Source organism: Bos grunniens, chromosome 18, assembly GCF_055505025.1.
Source record: "Bos grunniens cultivar Pamir isolate PY7600 chromosome 18, Bosgru_T2T1.0, whole genome shotgun sequence".
In the NCBI taxonomy this organism is placed as follows: domain Eukaryota; kingdom Metazoa; phylum Chordata; class Mammalia; order Artiodactyla; family Bovidae; genus Bos; species Bos grunniens.
This window is the reverse complement of record NC_141182.1, coordinates 8,680,351-8,697,211: the sequence shown is the minus strand read 5'-3', so window position 1 is coordinate 8,697,211 and position 16,861 is coordinate 8,680,351. Positions and strand designations below refer to the sequence as shown.

The following is a 16,861-nucleotide window of genomic DNA, read 5'->3' as shown; positions in this document are numbered from 1 at the left end:
GCATATATATTGTGAAATGATAAGCACAGTGAGGTCAGTTAACATCTCTATCACCTCACAGAATTATGATAGTTTTCTTTGTGTGTGGTCAACACTTGAAAGATCTACTCTCGCCTGGCACGCGGGAAGATGGCGGCATCCAGGTGGAGGTCTTGAGATCAGATCTGCATGGAGTTGGCGTCTGGGCCAGCAAGGCGGGGCCTGGCTCACCCTGGGCGGTTCGGCCTTGGGAGCTGCGGGGTCCCAAAGTGGGGAGGGGGAAAAAAGATCTACTCGCCCAGCAGCTTTCAAGCCTGTAATACGGTAATATTACATATGGCCCCCATGCTGTGCATTTGATCCCCAGAACTCAATTATGTCTTGTAACCAGAAGCTTATACCCTTTGACCAGCATCTCCTCATTTCCCGCATCCCCCACCCCCTGGCAACCGCCGTCCTACTCTTTGTTTCTATGAGATCAGCTCTTTTAGAGTCTCCGTGTAATCGGGATCACCCCAGTATTTGTCTGTGACTTATTTCACTTAGCATAATGCCCTCAAGGTCAATTGGTACTGTCACTAATGGTAGGATTTCCTTCCCTTTTTGAGTGGCTGAATAGTATTCCACTGTGTGTGTGTTTGTGTGTGTATACATCACATTTTCCTTATCCATTCATCCTTTAATGGGCACTTAGGTTGTTTCCATGACTCAGCAATTTGAATAATGCTGCAGTGAATATGGGGGTGCAGATACCTTTTGGAGATAGTGATTTCCTTTACTTTGGAGAGAGAGATATATATAGGCAAGATTCTTGACCTCTGAGTCTTTTTCTCATATCAGAAAAGCTGAGGATAATAATTACCTCAGAAGACTGTTCTGAGGCTTCCGTGGTAAACCTTAAGCCCCTTGCCCATAATACTAAATGCCGACATAGTTGCTATTTTCCTTTTAGCAAGAAGGAAACAGGATCCGAGAGGTTCAGTGACTTTCCCAGGGTCACACAGGGAACTGATGGGAGAACCAAGTCTAGGACTCAGATTTTCTGATTTATAACCTAAAAAGCTTAACCCTGCCTCCCCACTACCTCTTGCCTCTTGGGAGGGGACGGGGCACCTCCTGCCTGCCCTTCTGGAAATTGGAAGGGCCCATTTGACATTGCAGAATGTGTTAGCTGTGAAAGCCCCCATGGGACTCAGGTCACCATAGACTTGGCTGCTTCAGGTCAGGGACTCTGCACAGCCCTGAGTGCTTGATGTGGGTGACGTGTAGGCTGTAGAATCAGATGCATCTGGGTGCCAGTAGATACAGCCCCCTGCTGTCCAGTTCAGTTCAGTCGCTCAGTCGTGTCTGACTCTGCAACCCCAGGAATTGCAGCACACCAGGCCTCCCTGTCCATCACCAACTCCCGGAGTTCATTCAAACTCACGTCCATCGAGTCGGTGACGCCATCCAGCCATCTCATCCTCTGTCGTCCCCTTCTCCTGCCCGCAATCCCTCCCAGCATCAGAGTCTTTTCAATGAGTCAACTCTTCACGTGAGGTGGCCACAGTACTGGAGTTTCAGCTTTAGCATCATTCTTTCCAAAGAACACCCAGGACTGATCTCCTTGAGAATGGACTGGTTGGATCTCCTTGCAGTCCAAGGGACTCGAAAGAGTCTTCTCCAACACAACAGTTCAAAAGTATCAATTCTTTGGCACTCAGTTTTCTTCACAGTCCAACTCTCACATCCATACATGACCACTGGAAAAACCATAGCCTTGACTAGACGGACCTTCGTTGGCAAAGTAATGTCTCTGCTTTTCAATATGCTGTCTAGGTTGGTCATAACTTTCCTTCCAAGGAGTAAGCATCTTTTAATTTCATGGCTGCAATCACCATCTGCAGTGATTTTGGAGCCCCAAAAAATAAAGTCTGACACTGTTTCCCCATCTATTTCCCATGAAGTGATGGGACCAGATGCCATGATCTTCATTTTCTGAATGTTGAGCTTTAAGCCAACTTTTTCACTCTCCTCTTTCACTTTCCTCAAGAGGCTTTTTAGTTCCTCTTCACTTTCTGCCATAAGGGTGGTGTCATCTGCATATCTGCATATCTGAGTTTATTGATATTTCTCCCGGCAATCTTGATTCCAGCTTGTGCTTCTTTCAGTCCAGCATTTCTCATGATGTACTCTGCACAGAAGTTAAATAAGCAGGGTATCAATATACAGACTTGATGTACTCCTTTTCCTATTTGGAACCAGTCTGTTGTTCCATGTCCAGTTCTAACTGTTGCTTCCTGACCTGCATATAGGTTTCTCAAGAGGCAGGTCAGGTGGTCTGGTATTCCCATCTCTTTCAGAATTTTCCACAGTTTATTGTGATCCACAGTCAAAGGCTTTGGCATAGTCAATAAAGCAGAAATAGATGTTTTTCTGGAACTCTCTTGCTTTTTTGATAATCCAGTGGATGTTGGCAATTTGATCTCTGGTTCCTCTGCCTTTTCTAAAACCAGCTTGAACATCTGGAAGTTCACGGTTCACGTATTGCTGAAGCCTGGCTTGGAGAATTTTGAGCATTACTTTGCTAGCGTGTGAGATGAGTGCAATTGTGCGGTAGTTTGAGCATTCTTTGGCATTGCCTTTCTTTGGGATTGGAATGAAAACTAACCTTTTCCAGTCCTGTGGCCACTGCTGAGTTTTTCAAATTTGCTGGCATATTGAGTGCAGCACTTTCACAGCATCATCTTTCAGGATTTGAAGTAGCTCAACTGGAATTCCATCACCTCCACTAGCTTTGTTCATAGTGATGCTTTCTAAGGCCCAGTTGACTTCACAAGTCACATGTCTGGCTCTAGGTGAGTGATCACACCATCGTGATTATCTTGGTCATGAAGGTCTTTTTTATACAGTTCGTTTGTGTATTCCTGCCACCTCTTCTTAATATCTTCTGCTTCTGTTAGGTCCATACCATTGTTGTCCTTTATCAAGCCCATCTTTGCATGAAATGTTCCCTTGGTATCTAATTTTCTTGAAGAGATCTCTAGTCTTTCCCATTCTGTTGTTTTCCTCTATTTCTTTGCATTGGTTTCTGAGGAAGGCTTTCTTATCTCTTCTTGCTATTTTTTGGAACTTTGCATTCAGATGCTTATATCTTTCCTTTTCTCCTTTGCTTTTCGCTTCTCTTCTTTTCACAGCTATTTGTAAGGCCTCCCCAGACAGCCATTTTTCCTTTTTTGCATTTCTTTTCCGTGGGGATGGTCTTGATCCCTGTCTCCTGTACAATGTCATGAACCTCCGTCCATAGTTCATCAGGTACTCTATCTATCAGATCTAGGTCCTTAAATCTATTTCTCACTTCCACTGTATAATCATAAGGGATTTGATTTAGGTCATACCTGAATGGTCTAGTGGTTTTCCCTACTTTCTTCAATTTAAGTCTGAATTTGGCAATAAGGAGTTCATGATCTGAACCACAGTCAGCTCCCAGTCTTGTTTTTGCTGACTGTATAGAGCTTCTCCATCTTTGGCTGCAAAGAATATGATCAGTCTGATTTTGGTGTTGACCATCTGGTGATGTCTATGTGTAGAGTCTTCTCTTGTGTTGTTGGAAGAGGGTGTTTGCTATGACCAGTGAGTTCTCTTGGCAAAACTCTATTAGCCTTTGCCCTGCTTCATTCTGTATTCCAAGGCCATATTTGCCTGTTACTCCAGGTGTTTCTTGACTTCCTACTTTTGCATTCCAGTACCCTATAATGAAAAGAACATCTTTTGTGGGTGTTAGTTCTAAAAGGTCTTGTAGGTCTTCATAGAACCATTCAACTTCAGCTTCTTCAGCGTTACTGGTTGGGGCATAGACTTGGATTACTGTGATATTGAATGGTTTGCCTTGGAAACAAACAGAGATCATTCTGTCGTTTTTGAGATTGCATCCAAGTACTGCATTTCGGACTCTTTTGTTGACCATGATGGCTACTCCATTTCTTCTAAGGGATTCCTGCCCACAGTAATACATATAATGGACCAGGTCTAGGATCTGTCAAATATTCCTCATTCCTGCTGACATTCTTAGAGAAATGGCTTAGGTTTGCATGGAGTTAATATGGATAGTTTGGGAAGCAGTTGGAAAATACCGATTATAAAACTTTGTGATTAACTTATATCATAAGTATCAGGAATAACTGCAAGACTGCAAGGATCTTTTGTGCAACAAATATCTAGGCAAAAGGAGTTTGAGTGGGTAGCTGGACAAGAAGATCAGGGATAGAATTAACTTCCCTGCCACTGCCAGTAAAACTCAAAACTGCACAAATACCCCTGTTTGGCATGATTGTGTCAACTTTCCCCTTAATGCTGTGCGGTTAATTTTCTTCGCAGATGTGTTTGGCCTTTTAGGTTTTACACCTCACTTCCCTTTTACCTGTATCAGGGTGACTCTCCTTATTGTCTGTAACTACTTGTTCATCATTATGGCTCTGACTGCTTTGTATTAAACACAGATAACTTTCAGATCATGTATGGAATTTGAGCAGCACCGTTTCTAAACCTTCTAGCCTCAATACGCTTTCCTGGTCTCAGTACAGTAAGAACACAGTTAATTTTGCCTCCATTCAGTACCTGGCAGTAATTTAAAACACGCCATCATAGGGTTAAACTACCTGGATATATTTTTATCTTCCTTTAAAGTAAATACAGTAAATTTTTATCTTTATGAAAGCTGTCTTCAGTTCTGCTCGCCATACTCCAGTAGTGCCTAGATTTGTATGTTGCATTTTAATACCAGAGGGTCAGTAGCATCATGCTCTTGAACCCTGGGGATGAAGGAACTGTGTGCATAAGCTGAGGTTCTTATTACTGATCCTTCGCATTTAATTAGGTCTTTGTAAATCTGAAGTACTCCTAGTCATTTTTATGAGTTTCTTCTCATGACTTTCCTGTGAGATGTCAACCTTATTACCCTCGTTCTTAGTATTATCAAGGGGTCAGGCTAACTTTAAATTTCATTTTTTCTTGTTTATAATTAAGATTCCTGGTTTTTTTTTTGGATCGTGTACTTAACCATAACCTGTATCAGCTAAAATGACTACTCAGATTAAATGTGACCCTCCCCCCCAACCCAGAAGGAAGCAATTACTGAACAAAGCCACATTTTGGAAGAGCCTTAAAGCAATTGAGATTATAAACAGTGGTCTGAGTGCCCAGCCCTGGAAAGAATCAGATGGAAACTAGTAAAGAAATATAAAAACTCAGGCAGCTGTTTGAAGGAAAACCACGCAGACCCTCTTTTCTCCTTTATGGCTTAGTGTTCATGGGAATTTCTTTTGGTTTCCTGCGAAATGTGTTTGCTGCGATTTTTCTGTGCTCACCGATGCAGGCAGCTGGAAAAGGAGGAGGTGGCTTCTGGGTGGCAGCACTAATGGCTGGTCATCTATGAAGGTTTCACCAGCCGGGTGGATAGGCTTCTCTCATTGCCATTTGTCTTGCTAACTTATTAATCTTTCCTTACTCGTCACCACTCCTCTGACCCTCCAGTTCAAGTCAATTACACAGGTTCTTGCCCCAGATAATTCTGGAATTAGCTGGAAGGTAATGAGGAATAGCGTGAATAGGCCTGACAGGTACTCGGAAGCATTAATAGTTTGAATTTGTACATTCCTGGTGTGATTAGTGTGCACTTGAGCCAGGACTGGCCTGCAGTCTTATGACTAGATGGGAATGTGCAATTTTAAAAACAAAGGACATTGATACACACTGCTGTATTTGAAATGGATAACCAACAAGGACCTACCGTATAGCACAGAGAACTCTGTTCAATGTTATGTGGCAGCCTGGATGGGAGGGGAGTTTGGAGAAGAACACGTACGTGTCTGTGGATGGCTGAGTGACTTTGCTGTGCACTTGAAACCATCACAGTGTTGTTAACTGGCTATACTCCAATATAAAATAAAAATTTTTTTAAAAAAGGACAAGAAGAGATTTGGAAGAATTTCTTTTTTCTTTTTCCTTTCCTAAAAAATATTTATTTATTCACTTACTTTCACTGCAGGGTCTTTAGTTGTAGCATGCAAACTCTTAGTTGCGGCATGTGGGATCTAGTTCCCTGATCAGGGGTCGAACCCGAGCCATCCGCAGTGGGAGCACGGAGTCTGAACCACTAAACCACCAGGGAAGTCCCTGCGAAGAATTTCTGTTGGAAAATTCTTAGCTGGGCTCTTTGAAGCCTTGTCCTTTTTCTGATTTCCTTATCGGGGAATTCTTGTGGAGATAGAAAAATATCTTAACCTTTTTTTCCCCCCTCTGGCATCCTCTTAATGAAAACCCTGTAACCAAATAGAACAGTTCTAAAACCTGTAAGTGCGGTTTTGCTTAAGGGCGTCACCGTCCTTAGACTTCTCCTGCTGCCCCTGCCTCACGGTGATCTCAACTGAGCACGCTGGCCCTGCCCCTTCATCACCCCTCACCTAGACTCCTGCCAACCTGCAGTCTCTCCCTCCTCCAGGTAAAGCTTAATCTTTGACAAGGACTGAAGTGAGCCCGCCGTCGTGGACACCTGCAAAGACTGTTGTCTGCAGAATAGAGTGCAGGCTCCCCTGAAGGAATCTTGGTTTCTCCATTTTGCCTTCTACTTTAATTTGCAGAAGCCTGTCTCCTCTAGCATACGCTCCGGAATGCAGGAATTCTGTCACATTTTGCTTTATGTCATTTTCATGCCAGAACTTTCCTTTTTAGGAGCTAAGTTAAATGAAAATGGCAGCACTGATTGGCATACACAGCGACGACTCTTGGACACGGCCGGGCCCTGCATAATTTGTGCCCATCATCATTTTACTAAATTGGGTGTATTTCACCATGTTCCAAATCATCCATGAATTCTGCAGATACTTGATGGGCATCCTCTGCATCCGAGGTTGTCTGGTGGGGACATGCCAGTGAGAAAGTCTGAAGGTTTCGGTTCTCATGGCACCCAGATTCTGCTGGAAGGAGATCAGTAGTCAGAAAGGAAACAAATACATTTAGGTAATATGCCATGAAGAAAACAAAGCAGTGTTCAGATAAGGGAGAGCTCTTCAGAAACTACCCTATGCATCGAGCACTTGAGCAGACCTAAATATTGAGAAAGACGCAGCCTGGCAGGCATCTGGCTTGGCAGCGGTTCACACAGAGGTGAAGCAAGGAGTGCGCGTAGGCCTTAGCACAGATGAGCTTGGCATTATCAAGAGAAGGGAGAAGTTCAGGGGGCTGGAGCGCGGAGTAGAGTCCCAACAAAAGAGTGAGAGGAAGTCAGAGAAGGAGGTTGCCACCAGGTCATGGTGGTGACAGTAAGAAGTCTGGGCTGAAGTGTCACTGACTGACACCCTTCTGTGTCTGGAAGCAGCATCAGTGATAACAAAGTCATGTGATCATGTTAAGTGACAGAATGGACCGCAGCAAGTTTTATGGCTGGCTAGTCCAAATCCGAATGGGAGCGTCCTGCACTCAGAAAATAATAGAAACATAAAGTCGCATATTAAGAGGATGCCGGGGCATTCATTCGTGATGGATTTTCCTGTAAGCACAACAATGGCAACTGCTTAGTCAGACCTTGGGACTCCAGCCATCCTTCACATCATTTTGATCAGTTTTCCTAATTTTCTTACCCTCAAGCCACGGAGACAGTCACTTGCTGAATCTTGTCTTCAGCTGTTACACCAACTGATTTCTGCACGAATGATCTGATTAGCTTTGCTGGTGATCAAAGCTTCTTAGTAGAGTTATCCAGAAGAATCTGACAAGCTTTGTGTAATCCTGTACTTCTGAGAGACCTTATCATGATGTGTGGGAATGTAAGAGAAAAATTGAATCCTTAGACTGTGGAACTCAAAGAAAAGAAATTCAAGAAGTGATATCCATGGAGCACCTACACTACATCAGGCAGTTTTTATACATGTTCCCATTCGGTCTCCAGAATCCTGCGAGCTTATTTTTAGCTCTGATGTTTAATGCAGCAACAGCTCGGATGAACCTGTCCAAATGGTAGCACCTTTGGTTGCTTGCAGTCTCCCTAACTAACCACGCTTCTCAGTTGTCTCCACTTACTTGACTGAATGAGAGAAGGTGTGTGTGTGTGCGTGTGTGTGTGTGTGTGTTTAAATGCATTTGAGGACCTGCGAGCTTCCTGTTCCATTTCTTCTTAAGCGGAAAGAGTTGAGTGGCCCACTTTTTGCTTGTTTTGTCTTGTTTTTGAAAGAAAGGTGTCTTGGAGCCTTGAGAAAATAATAATTAGAATATAATTTTAGCATAGATGCGGAGGGAGGGGGAAGCAAGGTTCCCAAAGGCATTGAGCACACACAGTACTTAGAAGATTTCCTGGGTGGGTGAATATGGTTTGCTACATAAAGGACCTTTTTGTCCTTCCCTTCTTTTTCTACTTTTTTTTTTTTACATAAAAGCCGTATTAAACTATGCTGCAGTGTGCTGTCTTAAACAAAAGATGTTGGAAATTTGCTTCAGAGTTCTGTCCTTGATTTTTCAGAGGGGGTGGGGGGATGCGGAAAATGACCCTCTGTGCCAAATTCGAACAACTTCTTTTCAAAAAGCCTCTAGTGTTTTCCACGGATTAAGAATAATGCTTTCTATTTGGAGAGTGCTTTGTGGTTTTTCAAAGCTCTCCCAGCTACATTATCTTATTTAATCTTCACACTGACCTTGCCAGGCAGTCAGAGCAGATTAGTACTGTTCCTGCTGACACACGGGCAGAAATGTTGTGCAGCCCAAGAAGTGACGAGGTGGGTGGGCAGGAGTCAGCTAATGTCCCAAAGCCATGACGGGAACCCAGGTCTTAGCTTTTCTTTCTGCTGGAGCACACTGCCTTTTCGTGTCTATTAACCCCAAGTAGGGGACCATCGCTTCTGCAGTTGGGTTAGTAACAGTGGTGCATCCTACTTTCTTCATAGGTCCAGTTATCTTTGACTGCCACATATGGATTCCCACAAATCTCCGAAGGAAACAGTCCTCATTACAGGAGGAGGTGGCTATTTTGGTTTCCGGTCAGTGCATCTGTAAAATATGTCCATGCAAGTATTTTACTGGTAGTTTCTGGGAAAAGTATAGCTTTCAACCTACATTAATGCAGTGTAGACTCTTACTCGTTGGTACAGTGTAGACCAGGAATGAACCATGCTGCCCACTGCTCAGATTAGGAAATTGAGAACTATAGATACATTCCACTTGAAGAAAAATTCTTTATAAAGCCATTGAATCGGGGTTGGGAGATAATCATATCACAAACAATTTAAAATAATGGCTATTCTTTCACAGTTACATTATCATTCATAAATATTCTGAAGAATAGATGGTGAGTGCTAGAATGGGGGGAGGAGGGGTTTTCTGGTGGCTCAGTGGTAAAGAATCCGCCTGCAATACAGGGAGCTGCAGGAGATGCAGGTTCGACCCCTGGGTCAGGAAGATTCCTTGGAGGAGGGCATGGCAACCCACTCCAGTATTCTTGCCTGGAGAATCTCATGGACCGAGGAGCCTGGTGGGCTACATTCCATGGGGTCACAAAGAGTCAGGCACGACTGAAGTGACCTAGCATGCATGCATGCCTGGAACAGGGGGCTGGGGGAATGTAATATGTGGACACCACCATCTTTGAAGATAAAGCCTCTCTCACTGTAATTTAAATAAATGTGAAGATGCTCGTTTTTTAATATTTGCATAAGTAAAACTTGTACCAATGAATGTGTAAAGTGAGGAACTCACAGGATAAGCCAAGAAGACTGGGAAAATTATATACTTTTCCAAAGAAAGAGAGAAAGTGAAGTCGCTCAGTCATGTCCGACTCTTTGTGAACCCATGGACTGTAGCCTACCAGGCTCCTCAGTCTATGGAATTTTCCAGGCAAGAGTACTGGAGTGGGTTGCCATTTCCTTCTCCAGGGGATCTTCCCAACCCAGGGATCAAACCCAGGTCTCCCACACTGCAGGCAGACCCTTCACTGCCTGAGCCGTACTTTTCCAAGGCATAGCTTAATAGTGATTTGATCTAACTTTTACTCTTTCTTCTTGCAGCCTTGGCTGTGCTCTGAACCTTCTGGGAGTCCATGTGATTCTGTTTGACATCAGCCGCCCTGCCCAGACCATTCCAGAAGGCATCTGGTTTATACTAGGAGATATCCGCTGTCTCTCTGACATAGAGAACGCCTTCCAGGGTGTCGACGTGGCTTGTGTGTTCCATATCGCATCTTATGGTATGTCAGGGCGCGAGCAACTGAATCGAAGCCTGATTGAAGAAATCAACGTGGGGGGCACAGACAACATCCTCCAGGCATGCAGGAGGAGAGGGGTGCCGAGGTTAGTGTACACGAGCACTTTCAACGTCATCTTCGGAGGGCAGGTCATCAGAAATGGAGACGAATCTCTGCCTTACCTGCCCCTTCACCTCCATCCTGATCACTACTCTCGGACCAAATCTATCGCTGAGAAGAAGGTGCTGTCAGCCAATGGTACAGCCCTGGAGAGGGGTAGTGGGGTCTTGAGCACCTGTGCCCTGAGGCCAGCTGGCATCTACGGGCCTGGAGAACAGAGGCACCTCCCCAGGATAGTGAGCTACATAGAGAAGGGCCTGTTCAGGTTTGTGTATGGAGACCCCAAGAGTCTGGTGGAATTTGTCCACGTGGACAACTTGGTGCAGGCTCACATCCTGGCCTCAGAGGCCCTGAAAGCCAACAAGGGCCACATTGCTGCTGGGCAGCCCTACTTCATCTCAGACGGCAGGCCTGTGAACAACTTTGAGTTCTTCCGGCCTCTGGTTGAGGGCCTGGGCTACAAGTTCCCGTCCACCCGCCTGCCCCTGACCCTCATCTATTGCTTCGCTTTCCTGACAGAGATGACCCACTTCATCTTGGGGCGACTCTACAACTTCCAGCCCTTCCTCACCCGCACCGAAGTTTACAAAACTGGCGTCACACATTACTTTAGCCTGGAGAAAGCCAGGAAGGAGCTGGGGTATGAGGCTCAGCCATTTGACCTCCAGGAGGCAGTCGAGTGGTTTAAAGCCCATGGTCACGGCAGACGTCCTGGGAGTTGTGACTCCAAGTGTCTTGTTTGGGATGGGCTGGTGATCTTACTCGTGGTTACAGTGGTTCTCGTGTGGCTGCTGCCTTCCGTGATCCTGTCGATGTGAAGGAGGAGCTGTACTGAGGTGGTACAGTACACCACTGAAGTTGTTATATATACTGAGGTGGTTTTCATGAAACACACGTTTTAAAAATAGAGAATAGATACCTGATGTCAACCTTTGGATCTTCAAGTCGCTACTTAAGAATAGATTCTTGGGGGACTTCGCCCTGGCTGTCCAGTGGTTAAGACTCTGAGTTTTCAGCGCAGGAGGTATGGGTTCGATCTCTGGTTGTAGAATTAAGATCCCATGTGCTACACAGCACAGCCAAAAAAAAAAAAAAATTGATTCTTGGATTAAGTCTTCATTTCCTACCTCCTTGCACAGATCCTGAAGGGAGAAAACAGAAACCAGGATAAGTTTGAGATTCGGATCCTTGGGTCTTCCTCCTTCAGACATGGACAGTAGACGTCATTCCAAAACCCATAGAGCTAAACTCCCTCAGATGGGAAATGTCTTACTTGAATTTCTCAGAAGCGAAAAATGTACTTATCTTCATTCCATACGTTTTGCATTGACTTCACAGAGGTTGAAACACTGATATGGGAATGGCAAAATGCTAACAGGCTTGCACTTGTGTGAAAAACAACAAGTTGAGCTACTTCCCCGCAGCCCAAGCCTCTGAGGAGATGGTCACTTTTGCAGGGGAGGCGGTTGCTAGTCACAGTGTATGTTCTAGGAATGAGTTTTTGCCCTTCATGACATAAAGGTATTATACCTGTGTGACCACATGGTAATGTTTGATATTGAAATGAATAGACCTTTATCTTACCTCCCAGGATTCTTTAGAGGGTTAAATTGGACCAGGTATATAAAGTGCCACTCACCACACTTACAAGCCATTATTTTTATTAATATTATTATTACACATTCCTTATGAGGGTTTTCTTCCTCAGGGTATTCTGTTCAGAGGGTGCTGTTGCTACTGACCTTTCTGGAATACCTTTGTGATGTGCCCTCAGAGTCTGTAACAAGTGTGCTTAAATATATTCAGTGTTGATAAAGTTGTGGTCTCCAAGGAGAGATTGAAATCTGGGAAACAGCTAAAAATCTGATGATTGATGAGAATATTCAAGCTAATGATACCATTTGCAATTAAAAAATAAAACATAACTCTCAACTAATAGACTGGTTTTCTTCTGGGGAGAATTTCCGTTCTCTGAAGGCCTCTTCCAGTGAAGAATGTTCTGAACAATGGTGGCATTGTCCGGGCTCCCACGGGGATTGCTGTGGCAGACATTCAAGTTGTACTGTCACATGGGAACCGAAGTGCAGAGAAGACAGTCTTCACCCATTCTCTGATTCCAGCTACAGAAAGGACAGCATTCCTAGGCTGTAAGGACAGATGGCTGTGGAAAGTCATGTTAGATTTGGTCTGAGAGTATTTGTAGGAGGAGGGTGCTGGATGAAGAGGCCCAAAAGTGCTCAGCTTGATACCAGAGGATCTGCCACCATGAATATCTTGTATGGTCTTTTAACCAAGTAACTGCAGCCTCTGTAGGGCTTCAGTTGCCTGCCTTGGGAAATAGGAATGTATTTGCCCTTTCTATTAACCCACCTTTGGGCTTTTCAAGTGGCACAATGGTAAAGAATCTGCCTGCCAATACAGGGGACACAAGAGACACAGGTTCAATCCCTGGGTCGGGAAGATCCCTTGGAGTAGGAAATAGCAACTCACTCCAGTATTCTTGCCTGGAGAATCCCATGGACAGAGGAGCCTGGCAGGCTACAGTCCATGGGGTTGCAAACAGACACGACTGAGTGACTGAGTATCTGGCACATTAACCCACTTACCCACCTCACAGGGTTTGTTCTGAGCAAAAAGTAAGATGTAGTGAGTACTTTTAATATATAATTTAATATATAATATATAAATTGCAACATTAAGATGGTGGTGGGATTGTTTTTAGTGAAATATGAGTCTTTTATTTTGCATTTCATGAAGTTAACTTAGTCTGAGTTAACTTGTCTGACCAAGGCTTCCCTGGTGGCTCAGATGGTAAAGAATCTGCCTGCAATGTGGGAGACCTGGGTTTGATCCCTGGGTCGGGAAGATCCCCTAAAGAAGGGGATGGCAACCGACTTCAGTATTCTTGCCTGGAGAATTCCATGGACAGAGGAGCCTGGCAGGCTACAGTCCCTGGGGTCACAATGAGTCAGACATGACTACGTGACTAATACTTTGACTTTTCAACTTGTCTGCATATGTGCAGCATATCTAACACTCCAGGTCCTGAAGGACAGGTACCTCTGCCCTTTACAGAGTTGCAGTCCAGCAGTGACATGGTGTGTCCATGCAGGAAGGTGACTGAGAGGCCAGGTAAGTGCAGCAAAGCATTTTTATTTTATTTGTTGTCACTGAGAGGCCTCACAGACTTTCAGAACATTTTTAATGAAGTCCTTCAAAAGAATGGCAGATAGTTCTAAGTTTTCTTATACCAACTATACTGAGCACAGTGGATTTTTCTTGTTTATGTTTTCTACAATGAAGGTATCTAAATGAAATTGATAAATGGGCTTCATTGTCATCTAAATATGAGACATTTGATATTTTCACAACATTTGACATACTTGTCCAATATCTCCTTGAAACATAATCCATTTACTTTTCATGAACTCACACTCTTTTGGCCTTTCTCCTAGTTTTTATTGTTACATAACAAATTACCCCCCAAGACATATCATCCTAAAATAACAAATATTACTTCTCAGTTGCTGTGGGCCAGGTATCTGGGTGTGGCCTACCTGGGTAAGCTCTGGTTTAGGGTTTCTGCTAGCGCTGCAGTCATCAGAAAGCTTGACTGAAGCCAGAGGATCCACTTCCAGGATCATCCATGTTACTGTGGGCAGGAGAACTCAGTTCCTCAGCATGTGAGCATCTCCGTAGGACTCGCTGTGTGGCATCCTCATGACAGGGCGGCTGGCTTCCCCCTCAGAGCAGGCGATTCAAGAAAGCAAAGTGGAAGCTGCAGTGTCTTTCATGACTTGTCCTCAGACGTCACACAGCGCACTCCACACTATGTACGCTTTATACAAGTCAGTCATTTTCCACGTGGTATTCAGTACGAATAACGCAGGAGGAGTGTTGGGGGTCCCATCTTGGAGGCTGACCTCCACCATCTGACTCATCCTTCCTCTTCCATGAAAGGTAGCCTATATTTACAGCTACATATTTTCTCAGCCTGCTTCCCCTTGGTAGAATTTGAGGGGGTCCAAGCGAAGAACTGGCTCCTTGAAAAAGACCCTGATGCTGGGAAAGATTGAAGGCAGGAGGAGAAGGGGACAATAGAGGATATGATTGGATGGCATCACCAACTCAATGGACCTGAGTTTGAGCAAGCTCCAGGAGTTGATGACAGACAGGAAACCTGGCGTGCTGCAGTCCATGGGGTCTCAAAGAGTCGGATACAACTGAGTGACTGAACTGAACTGAAAGGCCCCTTTCCCTTTTGTAGTGTATCCCTTTCAGTCCTGATTATTGTGAACACTTTATGTCTCCTAGGAATCTCACTGCAGTCACTATTAAGCAAAGGCCCCACCCACATATTTCTCTGAGATATATTCTATACTATGGGTTTCTGCTGAGACTGTTGAGGGACAAATGCCCTCTAGCTTCTTAGAAACCTTACTGTTTGAACCAGAACTCTTTCTGTTTGAACCAGAGGCACCAGTTTAGGTCTCTAAAGATTCAGGTCTCAGAAGATTGTAGCCACCAGCGTGGTCGTGCGCTGTCATTTCCACAATCTATGGGCTGCCCTGACTAGCCGCCTCCACATGGGAGGAGCCCCAAGGATATGAAAACCAAGAGGTGGGGTCACTGGAGGCCAAGCTGGAGCCTGCTCCCACACTTCTGCGTCTCACCAGTTTTTCATGATCAGTTTCTTCTGTGCTCAGCACTAGGCCCTTGTCTAATACCACAGTTTCTCCCGAAGTGATCTCATCCAAGCTCCTGGCTTTAATTTCCATCTCTATTCCAAATACATTGATACAATACTAAATTTATAGTTCTAGCCCCACCCATCCAACCACCTCTGCACCTCCAGCTGGATATTTCACAAGCACTTTTCAGTCAACATATCTAACATGAAATTCACAATCCCTCCAAATTCTTACAGGGTTCCTCTCTTTAATAGATGTCACCAATGTTGAATTTCTTATGCCAGAAATCTGGGATAATCTTTGCTCCCAGCTGCCCTTAAGCTGACACATCTGATCCACCTTTAGCCCTTGAGTTTACCTTCTGCCCATTCCCAGGGTACAGTTGTCACTGCTCTCCCCTTGGCTCCAATAAAAGCCTCTTTTCTCTTCCATCTGTGTCCTCTTCTGTGTCCCTTTAACCCATTCTCCACGTGCTAAGCAGAGTGGTCTTATAAAGGTGTAAATCTGTGTCACTTCCCCTACTCCAAGCTCTCTGGGTTTAGGTTGAGAATCCTTAATACAACCCAAGAGACTTTGCCTAATCTGATTCCACCTGCCTCTCCCTGGGTCATCTCACACCATACTGCCTTCTCTGCCCGGCTATACCAGCTTCTTGCAGGGTCCCGAGTTCCGAGCTTCTCACACCCCCTCCCCGACTTACTGACCTGTGTGTTTATTTCATACCTCAGCTTGATTTTCTTCCAGAGGCCTTCCGTGATCCTAACAAGTTAGGGTTGGCCCTCCAGCCACAAGCCCTCATAGCACCTGTTTCTCTTGTGTAGCCTTTCTCACAGCTGTCATAGTTTGAGTCGTCATGTGTCGAATGCCTGTAAGTTCCATGAGGGCAGAACTTTTCCTTGCTTACTCTTGTACCCCTAACACCTAGCACAATATGGGAATTCAATAATAAGTATTTGTTATAAAAATACTTATTGAATTAATGCCATTTTTCCTTCCAAGGGTGAATACCCATTTCTTCGCATACATCACTTACTGTTTGTAATCTCTTGAAAACTGGGAAAATATCCAACCTACAAGAATTGTGTGTCAATTAAGAGTAGATGAAGTCTAGTAAATCAATAAGCTCATTCTCCATATAAATTGGTGGCGCTCTGTCCACATCAGAGCCGAAAAACCAACCACTTAAAAGAACTCAATCTATTATCTGAAAGGCAGCTCTTTTCTTTTCCAAGGTCAGGAGATACTGCAGTTAAGGAATTCCATTATTATAGGGTTCCCAACTTCCCTCCCCTTCCCTCAACAGGGTGGAGCTTCCAAACCTGCATAGACCTATGAAATGATGCTCAGCCTTGTTCATGGCTGGGGGACGGCAGAGGGGAATCTCCTAGACACCTGAGCATAGACCCAGCACTGCCACCCAAAACACTGCCTCCAAGGAATGGGTGAGCAGTTATCCATAAGCCTGCTGAAGGGTCACACCATGGGAAAAAGAGCCCTGTCATGGAACCTAAAGGACATGCTAAACCTGCCAGAGTCTGCAGGAAGGAAGAGGGGCCCAGCAGGCCTGTTCAAATCCTGGATTTGCTTAGTGCTGCTCCAGTCATAGGTGGCAGGGGATGCCACATTAAGAACTGTAGCAGTTACAGAAGGGCCAATTAACTAATTTGGGCACCAAATTCCCTAGGTTATCATATTTCTCAAACTATAGAGTCGGCATAGGGATTCTTTTCAAGAGAAGGTTTTATTGTCCTAAATCACGTAATATGCTGATTGTAAGAAGTCCAGTATCGCTGTGTCATAGATTTAATTTGTTTGCTCACAACGTTGGGGCATCTTCGACCATGTATTCTTCCAAATCCCTACCAGT

At 44.5% G+C, this 16,861-nt stretch overlaps 1 protein-coding gene across 17 annotated transcripts in view; it reads left to right on the top strand.

The window, feature by feature from the left end:
• The window catches only part of SDR42E1 (short chain dehydrogenase/reductase family 42E, member 1), a 45,674-nt gene extending 33,439 nt beyond the window's left edge, over positions 1-12,235 (top strand). For 9 of the 17 annotated variants that reach the window (XM_086350054.1, XM_086350059.1, XM_086350055.1 and 6 more), the window contains 2 exons: positions 8,892-8,984; positions 10,008-12,235. In XM_086350054.1, coding sequence (XP_086206180.1) covers positions 8,917-8,984; positions 10,008-11,121 — 1,182 coding nt within the window. In that variant the 5' untranslated portion in view covers positions 8,892-8,916 and the 3' untranslated portion in view covers positions 11,122-12,235. Of the gene's footprint in view, positions 1-6,002; positions 7,972-8,891; positions 9,012-10,007 lie in introns of those variants that run through there. The other 8 variants (XM_086350063.1, XM_086350064.1, XM_086350065.1 and 5 more) reach the window with 3 other exon arrangements.
• The last annotated feature ends 4,626 nt before the right edge of the window (positions 12,236-16,861 follow it).